The sequence below is a fragment of the Strix aluco genome, chromosome 7 (genome assembly GCF_031877795.1).
Source record: "Strix aluco isolate bStrAlu1 chromosome 7, bStrAlu1.hap1, whole genome shotgun sequence".
In the NCBI taxonomy this organism is placed as follows: domain Eukaryota; kingdom Metazoa; phylum Chordata; class Aves; order Strigiformes; family Strigidae; genus Strix; species Strix aluco.
In genome coordinates this window covers 4,837,421-4,850,907 of record NC_133937.1, presented here as the reverse complement: position 1 = coordinate 4,850,907, position 13,487 = coordinate 4,837,421, and the positions used below count along the sequence as shown (strand labels likewise).

At 41.4% G+C, this 13,487-nt stretch overlaps 1 protein-coding gene across 1 annotated transcript; it reads left to right on the top strand.

Moving 5' to 3' along the window:
* Positions 1–25: 25 nt before the first annotated feature.
* On the top strand, positions 26–13,377 carry VPS26A (VPS26 retromer complex component A). The gene is made up of 9 exons (XM_074830268.1): positions 26–119; positions 3,367–3,516; positions 5,221–5,296; positions 7,506–7,662; positions 8,156–8,320; positions 8,776–8,882; positions 9,942–10,010; positions 10,578–10,720; positions 11,610–13,377. The coding sequence occupies exons 1-9, from the start codon at positions 117–119 to the stop codon at positions 11,721–11,723; spliced, it is 984 nt and encodes a 327-aa protein (XP_074686369.1). The 5' UTR covers positions 26–116; the 3' UTR covers positions 11,724–13,377.
* The last annotated feature ends 110 nt before the right edge of the window (positions 13,378–13,487 follow it).

The following is a 13,487-nucleotide window of genomic DNA, read 5'->3' as shown; positions in this document are numbered from 1 at the left end:
TGCGGCGGGGGGGCGTGGCCTGGCGGGCTGTAAGGTCACATGACAGGGGCGCGGGCCGGGACGGCTGGTGCTGGTGGCGCGCGGGGCGGGAGTCGGCCGCGGAGGGGTCACGCACCATGGTGAGTGCGGGGCGGCGGCCGGGACGCGGCCGTTACCCGCCAACCGTCGCTCCGCGCGCGCGCGCACGCCCGCCGCCTGAGGCGGCGGTGGCGGCCTGGGCTGGGCTGGGCCGGGCCGGGCCGGGCGGTGTCTCCCTCCCTCTCTCCCTCCTTCCCCACCTGTAGCTCCGGGCTGTGCGTGAGGAGAGCCGCCCCGCCGGGCGTAGCTTGCTCTCCGGCGCCGCTGGTTGTCCCTCCCCTCGCCCGTGGCCCGGCCGCGGAGCGCCCGGTGATACCCCCCCCGCCCCCTCACACCCCCCGCCCGCCGCCGGCCTGGCCGCCCCTTCCCCGGCCTGCGTCACGCGGCCGCGCTGCCGCCCGGGCCTGGCGGCGGCCGCTCCGCACAGGGTGGGGTCGCCCCGGGGAGGGGGGAGGCCGCGGCGGCCTCCCCGCGGGAGCCGCTACTGTGCGGGGCGGGCTCGGGGGAGAGCGGGGACAACAGCAGGGGCCGAGATGGCGAGAACCAAAGGTTTGGGGTATTTTTGTTATAATTTATAGCTTAAGGTGTGGGGTGTTCCCCCGCTGCTTTTCCGTGTGCACGTGTCCTCGCCAATACGGGGTTTAGCCGTGAAACTCGGCTTCCATTTTTCCTCCGCAGCTGCTGTCGGGGAGGCTTTGGGGAAAGTGCATGTGATAGTCCTGGAGACGTCAGTAAAGCTTTCAGCGGTCCCGTAAGGCAGCGCTTAAAATGACAGCAGTTGGTAGTAACCCCTCAGGGCTGGTGAAACAGCGGCCGCTTTGTGCTTAGCAGGCTTGGCCTAGGCAAAGTGCTCGGTGTGCGGTGATAGGTAGATCTTTAAAAAAATAGGTATTTTAAAGAATCAGCTAGATCAATGCGCTTCGGGTTTCTGAAGTGTGTGGATTCCTTAACATGTGTCTCTGTGGGACATGCAGAAGGTTTTTAGAGCTCTCTATGCAGCTGAGGCTGGGATTTCTGCACAGTGTATTGGCTGCTGGGAGTCCTGCAAGTCCTGTAGTACAGCTGTAACATATAAGGGCTGAATGCAGATGGAGTTTGTTCCTGATGTGGCAAAATCTTCAACGTTTGTCTTTTGCCTGAAATCAAGAACATAGCCTAGCATTTGGCCAGCTTCTGAAAACCTTGGTTCTCTGTCTTCATTTTCTTAAGCTGTAACGTAATAAGCCATATGATGGCTTCTTAAAATACTTCTTGTTTTGCATCGTTTCCCTGCAGCAGTATCTTCGACAGCAACTGGAGGAGATACCAGCTGTTGATTTATTTTTTCCATATGTTCTTGTCCTCCCTGGGTAAGATCACGGCTAATCTCTATGGGTTACCATTGAAATATTCACATGCAGTGTCTTGAGAAGTGGTGTGTTACCAGTGTTAGGTCTGGCTGACTTAAATGATGGTACAGCTTCTTAATTTGGAAGATACTGTGAGAGCATCTGGTGTGTTTACTTAAAGGTAATGTGCTTCCTTGTTTAGTTGGGGGGGAAAAAGTATAAGGCTAATCTGGAAAATGAATCCAGTTTCTAAGGAAAAAATATGGGCATGCTTAAAACTAACTTGTGTAACAGTGTAAAATAGTCTAAAGATTAAGAATTCTTGTTGAAACTTTTTTCTTTCTCTCTCACCCTTCCCCAGGAGCCAAAAATCAAGAATGGTTCTAGTGTGCAGTCATTTAAAAAAAAAAAAAATTGTTTCAGCAGGTAATGCGAATATGTGCTTGTCAGACACTTGGAAGACAGTTCGGTCTTACATTTGACTGCTGTGTTGGTCGTTTGCTTCTGCTTTCCTCTGAGAACATGAAGTAGATATAACTAGGTTTCAGTTAGTTACGTACATCTTTGTGGATTGAACTAGGGCTGCTTCCTAGCTGAACAAATACAAAGTTGCTTTAGTCTTGTGTGGATAGCTGTTTTATAGCCCAGACTTGTAGGGGTAAGCAAAAAGTTACTCAGTGTTCCTACTGTTAAGCAGTAGTATTCAGATCAAACTTTCTTCTAGACTTTTCATTATTAATGCTACATTTCAAACTTCAGGTCCCCACAATGTCTTGAAATGTGTTTAATCAATTTTTGATATTGGGGACGTGAGAATGACTGTTTCATGGATACCAAATTCCTCTAGTTGAGGTGGATGTTCTCATTGAGAACTTTGGGTAATTTCTCCAAAAAGCCCAAAAGTCACCCTGAATTACTGAAGTGTTGTCTGTTTTACTACATCGAAGCAGATTAGTGCCTAATTCTTAGGAGAAAATGTTGGCTTTTGTACTAATCTTGTTGAGTTTCCCATAGAGCCGCTAACATGTTTTGCAGCTTCTTGTAAGAAATACTTGTGCAAGGCCAAAGGATGATCCCTCCTAGTTGCTTGTGTTTGGTGCTGGTCAGAAGTTCATGCCTAGGGAATGCTGTTGTAAGGTGAGGACAAACATTTGATGCTCATAACGGATTGGTGCCTGGAGCAGTATTACGGGTAGACTTGTAACATCCACTCTATCTGATGGCAGAGTTGTGTAGCTAAGGTTGATTGTGTGAAGAACCGCTGCCTCTTGAACCTGCTAGTGCTCTCTTCATTTGCTAAGAGAACTATGGGGCGTAGGAAGAGGCAGCAAATAAAAGTCCCTGTTCCCCTTCACCAAGCAGGGGGATGCTTTAGGCCTTCTATTATACCCCTCGTTTCTTTTCACCCTGCTTTCCTCTGTTATTCCTCGTACTTCGGATCATCCTTGTTACTGCTCTTTGTGCAGTACGTTATAGTGGGTATAAAGCAATACATAGTGTTTATGGCATAATATCTTAAATCCTAAACCAGGTGGAATAAATTTGTTAAGACTTTTTTTGAAGTGTGGTTTAAAAATGATTAATTTTTTTAAAGTGAAATCAGTGATTGGAAGCTTTGCAGTGACAGAAACCAAAGTTGTGTTTGCAACAATAGTGTCTTAAATATTTGTTAGTATTTTGGTGTTGTAGTAATAATGGTAATTGTGGTGTGTACTTTTTTATAAACATTATATTTTGTAAGAGCTGTCACTGCTTGTTACTGACCTGATTTCAGTTATTTGCTAGATGAACAACTGTCTTTTGTCATCACTATTTCTTGGGGGTCTAATACATAACGGCTTTGTAACTTCATGGAGCACAAATGTTTTTCCCCAATGTATAGTGTACAGCTGCAAGTAAATACCACATTTAAAATGGAGTGTCCACTGTATAGTAATTTATTTAATTCTTGTTATTCCAGAGTTTTCTTGGAGGCATTTTCGGTCGTGTTTGTGAGATTGATGTTATTCTTAATGATGCTGAAACACGAAAAACAGCAGAAATCAAAACAGAAGATGGTAAAGTAGAAAAGCATTTTCTCTTCTATGATGGAGAATCTGTTTCGGGAAAGGTAAATTATATTTTTTTAAAGTGACTATTAATTACTATACTGATTCTGGCATGCAAATATAGGAAGGTAAGTGGAAAAAAATATGTAAGTAAGAGCTGCAATTTCAGCTTGTGTTGTTATTCAAAAAGGAAAGTGTTTTCCTCTATATGGTCTTTTTAACCATAGTCATTCAGGCAGCTGATAAAACTGAATGTTTTGAATAGTAGCTGTTTGTTTCCAGTCACCTTGTATTTAAGAATAAGCTTTTTGTGCAATCCTATTATTGCTTCTGGTGAGAAAACTATTTCAGTCTGTATCCTCCTGCTTCCCCTTCCCCTTGAACTCCAAAATCCACAACCTAACATACATAACACTAATTTTTGGCTGGCTCAGCCAACTTGTGTTGCGTACCCTGAAGCAAAGCCTTGCGTTTCATGCCCTGAAGTGGTTTCTGGAATTGCATCAGAGGAGCAACATACGAAGTTCAGCTGGCTGCTGAGTCAACAAGAGTTCTTATTGGGGAAAAAAAAAAAAAAAGTTTGCCAGAGGTATTTCTCTGCTTTCAATATTGCACCTAGGAATTCCTTGCCATCGCTCTGGTCTTACTGGAGCCGTTCTCACTCTGAGTATTTCTGTTATGATTTGCTTTCCTCCAAAAAAATTGAGCCAGGTATTGGGTTCTGAGATTGACTTCTAAATACCTACTTCGATCTTGACGGACCTATTGTTACTGGGCATCTTCCTGCTCTTAAGATATCTTTCCATGCTGAGATCTTGGTTCTCTAGAAAGATCCTTTCAGGGATGTGAAACTCTCACAAGATGGGCCTCAAACTCAGGAAACTAGCTTTAGTACGTTCACTGGCCTGAGTGCCTCTCGCTTGTATCGGTGATGCCTGAGAGGTGCCAGATGAGTTTTGGCTAACACAAGCACAGTGGGATGAGGAGGTCTGGAAGACCAGTAATTTACTGGACAACTTCCTCTATCTGTCTTATCCTTTTCAACACAAAGATTATTCAAGTGGTTTAGTTCCTACGCAGATACCAACAACGTACGTGATTTTAAGGTACAGGAATTCCTCTGGTCATCACTACCTCGTAAGAAAACGTATATGCTTAATATTTACATGTTTCCATAGAAAGTAACCTTATGGAATCTTTTCTTGTGAGGTGAAGTCTGTTTGTGAGAATCAAATTCAGAAATGAAGATCTTCGTAGTAGGTCTCATTATCTGTTATTTTTCATTGACTTCTCTAACACCAGTACTTAGCTATCTGCTGAGGAAGGGACTTAAGTTCACTTGACTTGAAAGGAATGCATCTCGTGGCAGTTCTTTTTTCAACTTCCAAATGTGACTGTCAGAAGATCCTTTGAAGCTCTCTGCCTTCAAAGATGGCAAGAGGGTCATGACTGTCTTATGTGAACTCTCCTTAAGATCTGGCTTGGATTCTTAATCTCAGGACTCGAAAGTTTCAAGCTTAGTTATTAAATTCAGTATTATAGGTGATTAGATTTTTCTTAAATGCTTTAGCGTTGCCTTGGTAATGCTTAATTTCATAATCGGCTGCTTGATTATTGACTCCCTTCAAGCTCAAGTAGTGCTGTTGAGAAGAAGTTTTAGTTTTCATAGGCATGTAGTAATATGTTTTCCTTTTTCTGAGATCATGTATTAGAATGAAAGTGTTGAAAAAATTTAACTGGTGTTTATTTTTTTTTTGCCTTGGTAGGTGAACGTCTCCTTTAAGCAGCATGTGAAGAGACTAGAGCACCAAGGAATTAGAATTGAATTTGTAGGACAAATTGGTGAGTTTAACCTATAAAAGGAATGTTAGGTGCATGTGGTTTATGGAACTTGGCACTCGTGACTGTCAGCAGTTTGGCCTAAACATTGCAACCTGAATGGGTTAGTGCCAAAGGAAGATTATATCTTCCTTTTTTTGATGCAAGTGATGTACTAATTTGTGCTAGTCATAAAGTCATTGGAAGGGAAGATATGTACCTGTGAGGGAGAACTGGGATGGTGGGTACTTCGTCTGTCTCAGACTTGTTAAGTTTGATTAAGAACCACCAGAGATTCCTGAGAACTAAACTTGTGGTCTTTAAGTCTGTCTCTGAAAGGGAAGAGGCACAGAAAAGAAATGATGGGGCAGCCGATAGCAAAATACTTCTAAAAGTTCTTTGGTGGTTGGTTTTCTAAAACCTAGTTTTAGATTGTTAACGTAAAGCAGTATTGACACTTCAGAGGTTCTGTGTGCTTTTTAGCAAGATAATATAGTATTGACATTAAAAATATTATTTTCTTATAACTGTATCTAAATCTGGTTAGATTTGAACTATGAAGAATCTTGATCACGCCTAACTTCTTCTTACCGGTCAAGGTGATCTCTCTGCACCCTTAGGCTGATGCTAAAATTCCTTCCCTCTCTGTTAGAGGGCCTTTTGCATTATTGTACCCCTTGGAAGTAATTCTTCAAGTTTCACCCTCATACAATTGTCTTTGGTATTTCACAAATTCTCTGTTTCTGATCGGTCAGTAGGTTCCAGTACCCCGTGTCCGAACTGTTCTGTAGCAGATATGACAGAGTTCTGACACCTGCTGCTTTATGCTTTGAGAATTTGATCAGAGGGGCTGTAAAAGCAAACTTTCAGAATAAAGCAGCAGTGTGATGGGAATGAGGCATTTAGAGGCAGGGGAAAAATAGAGCTCATATGTCAGCTTCGTTTAGTCTGTTGTCTTCTATTAGCTATGCAGGCTGTTCTTCATCTACTCTGATGTATAAATTTTATTCTCTAAATGACTTTAATTTGATGTAATGTTTCAGGAATTACATGTGTTTCTGGGACTTTCCATTGTGCTAGCGTTTAGAAGTCCACAAGAGTTATGCAGAAGTGGTTTAAGCTACTGCTTTTTGTACTTGTCTGTGTTTTCTTGCATCCTTTCAAGTTTTAATATAGTAACACAAAAAGCATCCCAGTAGTGTGATCTGTCTCTGCACTACTTGGAGACTAGCTCCAGCTGCATGTCAAACCCTTATCTTAAACCATCTCTTCAGAGTACGACTTCTCTGGCTGGCACAAAAAGTCTTGGATATGCAACAGTAAATAAACTTTATATTATGCAAATGCTTGTCATGGCAAACAAAGTACACCTTGGATAATTTGTAGTCATATTAGAAAATAAGCAGTTACTACTCAGTGTCAGTTTCTACCAAATTGGCAATGATAAACTGTGGTGTTGGTGTGTTTAGTTTATTCTCTTCTGAAAAGCTTCAGTCTGTAAAGCCAGCTACTACTGATGTTCTTAGCTGATATTTTCAGTTGTGAATTGTAGAGAAGCTTGTTTTTATATACTATAGTGTTTGCATTTTTTATGGTAATGTTAATTTTTTTTATAACTTTTGAAGTTTTTATCTTGGTGAGAACTGCATGACATAGATCTAGGGGTGAACAGTAACGACACTGGTCTGGGGACAGGAGATGCTGTTGCTGTGAAACTGCTGTGTCTATGCTTATGTATGAAGAACTTGTGTCCGAATGACTGACTTAGAGCTGTGGTCATAATAAGCCATCTGATTGTAGACCAGTAGTAATAATAAACCATTTGATAGGTGGTGTTAATCTGTGGGAGACCAGCTGGGATCACTGGCCTAAATGAGCCAGTCATGATGTTGCTTAGGCTTTGTCCCTTCAGCAATAAATTCTGAAAGCCAAAATTGGGAAGTGCTAATTACAGAGGATGCAAGGCAAGAAGTACTTATTAAAGCTAGCTAAACTGTCGTAAAAAGATGCCGTGCTAGTGAATCTTCAAATATGTGTTTTGTTCATTGCAGTTAGCTCTTTAGGAAGGCTTACTGTAGGTTGCTGAAACTGAAGATAACTTTGAAAAACTGGATAAAACATTTGGTCAAATATGTGTGACTTTAATCAAAATGATTGCTTCTGTTGTCCTCTCCCACCTGATCCTGCCAAATTAACACTGAAACGTGTTTTCCTTTAACTTCCTCAACTTCAGAACTCTTCAATGACAAAAGCAATACCCATGAATTTGTAAACTTAGTGAAAGAACTGGCCTTACCCGGAGAACTGACCCAACACAGAAGCTATGACTTTGAATTCATGCAGGTTGAAAAGCCATACGAATCCTACATTGGTGCCAACGTCAGACTGAGGTTTGAAACTTAAGCCTTCTCTTTTTTCCTCCCCTGCAGAAAATTCATCATTTAGCAATTATGCTACCCCCTCCCCCTTCCTTCCTCCTTTCTGATTTCAGATCAGACGTGTCACAGCCAATAGATAGTGTGCCTTGATTGGAATTGTTGAGAATGTGTTATAATGTAGCCTTTTCTACTTTATTTGGAACCGCTCAGTGTTGTTTGTATAGATAAAATTTTCAGTTGAATCGAGTGAAGACAGTCCATGTCTCTCTTTTCAAAAAAACCCCAAAAAACAGCAACCAACCAAAACAAAACTACAACCAACCAAAACACCCCCACTTTTCTACCTGTAAGTGTTTTGGTTTGTATTCTGGTGTCTTACTCTTTTCTGCTTAGTCTTATGAGAATGTGCTCCTGTCTTTCAAAGGATAGCTGTACCTCAGAACAGAAGGGCTTTTACATATGCAATTCTGACTAATTATGGCTAACTTGGTGGCTTTCTTCCTAGGTATTTTCTAAAAGTGACAATAGTGAGACGACTGTCGGACTTGGTGAAAGAATATGATCTGATTGTTCACCAGCTTGCTACATACCCAGATGTAAACAACTCCATTAAAATGGAAGTAGGCATTGAAGACTGTCTTCATATAGAGTTTGAATACAATAAGTCAAAGTAAGTGTCACTTAGAACAAAACACATTCAGGGAAATATCTTGGGATAAAAGGGTAGATTTTGTAATATTTGATGAACAATCTTGGCATCTGGAGACTTAAAATGTAAAGCGACATTTTCAATTATTATTGTGTTGAGCTGTTTGGTTACTAATTACACAATGGCCTTTTTTGAGAAATAGTTGTCTGTTCTGCTTTCAGTACTAATAGGAAGGTCACTAGCAAATATTTAAGACTTGATTTCTGCATTTATGCTTTTTCAATATAGCTATAATACTTCCTTTAGTAATACTGCAATGATGGAAGGGTACTAATTGCAGTGGTCTGAGGTGCTTAGCTCAGTGGGGAGGTAAGTGCTAGTAGTTAACAGGCAGATAAGGTAACTGCCTGTATAACTTGTATTCAAGAAGGTTACGTTTAGTCTTTAATGAAAACTCCCATTCTGTTCTTTTAAAGGTATCACTTAAAGGATGTGATTGTTGGAAAAATTTATTTCCTCTTAGTGAGAATAAAAATTCAGCACATGGAGTTGCAACTGATCAAAAAGGAGATTACTGGAATTGGTAAGAGAACAAAGTCCAAAAGAAATGGCAACTTGTATGCTGTTTGAACCTTATGCAAACCTGGAGAGTGAAGTCAATAGTTGTAACTTTGGCTAAACTAATGGTTTGTGTGTTTCTTTCTCACTGGTGGCTGACTACCATTTGCATTTTGTGCTTTGGTAATCCTACTTAGTAGTCAACACTGTCAGTCTGTAGCATTGTTCTGGGATTGTGACTGTTGGGCTAGCTTCACAGATGGGAACCCTTGTAAATGAAACTTGGGCATAGATATGCAGCAGCTTAATCAGCCTTGATGGGTAACCAACAAGGGAAAAGGTGTAAAATGCATCCTGAACACTCTCTTGCCTCTGCAGAGATTAGCTGGTAAAGTGGGTTTGGTAAAGATCAGGGTGAGTCTCTCATGTTCTAGAAATGTGTCATTTTCAGTCAGCCTAAAACTGATATCATGGAAATATCAAGAGGCTCTGAAGCAGAAACAGCTTGATTATTGCAGAGCAGGCTTGTATACCTTGGAGTTAGGAAGGCAGTAAGAGGCTGTGGCTCATGACTTCATTCCCCAATGTCTGGGGCCCTAGTGAGCTGCTTGTGTGGAGAATGAGAATGCTCTTGTAGCAATAGAGGAAGGGCAGAAAGCTCTGCTTTATTGTTGGCTTTTGTGGCTAAATTAGGTAAAAAAGAGAAAGGTGGCTCTTGTGCTGGGCGATAACCCTTCAGGTTTCTAGCCTGATCATGGCCTAGCAGTGTCTGTCACTAGCACTGCCCACCAAACAGAACTGTTTCACAAGTCCTATCCTGCATGCTTGTCCCTTATTTAAAGCCAGCATTCCCAGGGAACTGCCTCTCCTGTGTCTGCGTGGGGAGGAGAGAGTAAGAAATAGATGCTCTGCCTGGGGGAGGATTTTGCTTGCTTTAGCTGTGTGTAACTTACATGCAAGACAAAGGCAAAAAAATGCAGTGTTGTGTAAATTAAATGCTGCAGAGTAGAAATTCCTGTGATAAAGCTTTGTAAATGTTTAAAACTGAAGCACGTGTTCTCACAGTGAAAACTTGTTTCGCCAGGACCCAGTACCACAACAGAGACTGAAACCATTGCAAAGTATGAAATAATGGATGGTGCACCAGTTAAAGGTAAATAACTGTGCATGTTTAAAAGGGTAGCATTTTGAGTTACAACTGTATTTAAAAAAATTCTGGAGGAGAAGAGGTGACTTGTATAAACTTTCCATGGTAGTGGATATATGCTATTCATGATAGTGGGTTTTCCTATTCAAAGCAGACGTTCTTACTGACTTAGGACATTTCACTTGGGATCCTAGTAATTCTTACCCTTGGGATCCTAGTAATTCTTACCCTTACTTACCATGGAAATTCTATGGCTGATCTTTTATTGCTTTGGTTCAACCCTGGCTCCAGGGTGTAGACCAGCTCTAAAGAGTTCAAGAATACTGATCCTTTTGTCTTGCCTGGCTACCACGCTTCCCCTGAGAAAGTGTTCCCATTTTTGATTTCACACTTGCCTCAGTGCTCGGTGTTATGTTTGTAATGTTTTTTGGTGTTTGTTGTTTGGGTTTTTTTTTCTTTAACCAAGGAAGGGCACAGACAGTGCTTGGGAAACTGCCTTTACTTTGCATGTCTTCTGAAACTGCATTAATGACATCCAATTTTAAGGAACTAATTGAAACTTTCTTTTTTAAGGTGAATCGATTCCTATAAGACTGTTCTTAGCAGGCTATGACCCAACTCCAACAATGAGGGATGTGAACAAAAAATTTTCGGTGAGGTACTTCTTAAATCTAGTGCTTGTGGATGAAGAAGACAGACGATACTTCAAACAGCAGGTATGGTCCGTAGGAATCTTGTTGCAGAATTGTCTGGGCTGTTGTACGTGCTGCTTTGAATGTTCAGCACATTAGAAGCCACCTGTGCTTCTTGTATGGCATAAGCATTTCTGCTGGCGAGTGTATTGGAAGCTGTATAGAAAATGTTAGCTTGCAAAAAGGAGCCAAGGGGGATGGTGGATACTATTTCAGCAAGGACAGGATGCTCAGTGCCATAGAACAAGCTTGCATTATGAATATTCAGACAAAACACTTCGTAGGTAAAATGAGCTACAGGTGCATTTGTTTGCTTGCTTTCTAAAACTGCTGCAGATAGAGTTCCCTCCGAGCATTAGCCCAGGTTCAAAATTGCAAAATTGTAATACTGGCTAAGATATTTGACTAAAAACCTAACAAAAGTTGTGGTGACGCTGAGGAAAGGAATAGTGGAAAGGGTCACTGAAATTGAAGGCATGTGGATTAGATCAGAATCTTTTAAAAGAATAGACAAAGCAGTATAATTAAACATGGAAAACAAAAGGTAACTGGAGCATACAGTGGCTATGATGGGCTTTGGATTTTGAGAGAAGGAGGAAGAAAAACTTCTTGAACCCTTTAATACTCTCAAAGTTGCAAGTAGGATTGTTAGGGAAGAGGTGACTGCTCAAGATTGATGAAAGTAAGTGTTCAGGCAGTAACTAAATATGTAAACTTAATTGTGTCATCTTTCTGTTACTTTCCATGTGTACTGCACTGTTCTGTAAGTAATGGGGATGCAGAGTTTTTTGTGGGGGGTGGGGGGGTTTTGGTTTTGGGGTTTTTTCCCCAAAGTTTTTGGCTATCAGGAATTTAAGGTACTTGACGCTGCTGACTTAATGGCGGTTTCAAAATTGTTTGCTTCCTCAAATAGGAAATAATTTTATGGAGAAAAGCTCCCGAGAAGCTGAGGAAACAACGAACAAACTTTCACCAGCGATTCGAATCTCCAGAATCACAAGCATCTGCTGAGCAACCCGAAATGTGAACTGGTATAAGGTGAAAAACTTTGCGATGCTTCAGCAGGTTAAAGATGGCAGCAGCCTGTGGGAAAAGAAGGCCAGAATTCCCATTACAACTGTCTTCCTTCATCTTGCAGTGCTGCATTTACCATACTACTAAAGCATTCTTCAGTTAAACATTCAAGTATGTATATACATTTAAAATAAAGTGCTTTCTCAAACACTGGAACTTTCTTAAGCTACTATTTTATACTGCACATTTACTTTTATTTGATAATGTTATATGCACTTGGCTATGCATAAGCTTAAATCTAGTTATTTCCATGCATGGTAGGCTGGTATGTTTGATTTTTTTTGCTGACCACCTATACAGTGTAGACTAAAGCATTTCCCTTCTCTCATGTTGTTTATTGCATGTTTCTTTCCAATGTTGCTTATTTGCATTTGTTTTGTTTTGAAACTACGGTAAGACACAATTGACTAAATCACACTAAAAATTGAAGTTCACGGTGAATTTGTCCTAAGACTTCTAATTACTATGTTAGACAGGGTTTAACTGAAACTGCATGTATATGCACTATGCCTATGATAACTGTGGAGCCTTCAGACACCTTACCAAGGTTGCTAAGAAGCTTTGAATCTGTCAGTAGCAAAGAATGTTAGGAAACATCTTTGCTCTCCCTCCCCCAGTTCTCTCCTTATCATACATCTCTAAGCTTTTTGTGTGAGTCACTCCTGATGTTTGGGGTTTGTTGCCCAGTAACCGGTGACTATAGAGATGTTGTCATGATTTCACCTTCAGGTGATGAGCGGGTAAAGTATTTGAACGTAATTATCTCTTATTGATTAAATAAATGCTGGTAACGTTATTTCGCAAATACACGAAACTGGGTGGTTCCTCCTGGCTTTGTGCTTCCACTGTCTTCACAGTCTGTCTCCTCACTGTCCTGACAGGAGAGGCAAAACGTCCTCAAAGGATATCCTCCTCCTAGTCCCTCTGGGCCTGTTATGAGGGCAAACAAGCTTTTTGTGGTCTTCTGGAAAAGTATCTTGAAGCCAGGCGAGCCTTAAAAGTGTTAGAAGCTTGTCTGGCACAGCAGATCATTTGTCTTAATCATCTCATATGCATTTAAGTGTTTGAAGAAATAGCTTAAAGGAGTTAGCTTTCATCTATTCACAACTGAGCATGTAGTCTGTTATCAGACGTGTGGCTTGGGCATAAAGCGAAGCCTGCTGCGTGGAAGGCTACTTGCGCTTGTAGTTCACTTGGCCTTTAAACCAAGACTTCTCAACTCCGGTGCAAGTGTCATTGGTAACCTTACTTTATGAGTAAGTAAATAATCGAATTACATTTCTGTAAGAACTGTTTTATTACTGTGGCACTTTGATAAAGCAGACAAAGACTCTGTGTACTTTATGCTAGGATACTTCTACCGCGGATATCTTTGAATGAGAGCAAATTTAACTCCCTCATGTAAGTGCCTGTTGAGAAATTTAAAGAATTAATTAAAAAGCCAAATATTTTCATGGTCACTTGCATGTTGTAATCTGGAAATGATTCCAAGAGATTTTGAAAACTTGATTGTATTTAACCAGCCTCAGATTGTGCAACCATGTATAATAAACGGGAAACATCCTGAGCTGCTATTGGATTTATTAAAACAGCTGTATTCTCACTAACCCCTGGGTCGTCTCTGTTGCTTGGCCTCTGCCGCCGCTCCTGCCCTGCAGCGCCGGTCCCGCAGGCCGCCGGCGTGGGGGTGGTGCTGCGCATGCGCGGCGCGGAGCGC

What these genes read in the sequence shown, in the direction of transcription:
- VPS26A (XM_074830268.1), top strand. An exon ending in TGAATTTGTAGGACAAATTG is followed by an intron (nt 5,297 to 7,505) that starts GTGAGTTTAACC and finishes CCTCAACTTCAG; the next exon opens with AACTCTTCAATGACAAAAGC. An exon ending in GGATGGTGCACCAGTTAAAG is followed by an intron (nt 10,011 to 10,577) that starts GTAAATAACTGT and finishes TTCTTTTTTAAG; the next exon opens with GTGAATCGATTCCTATAAGA.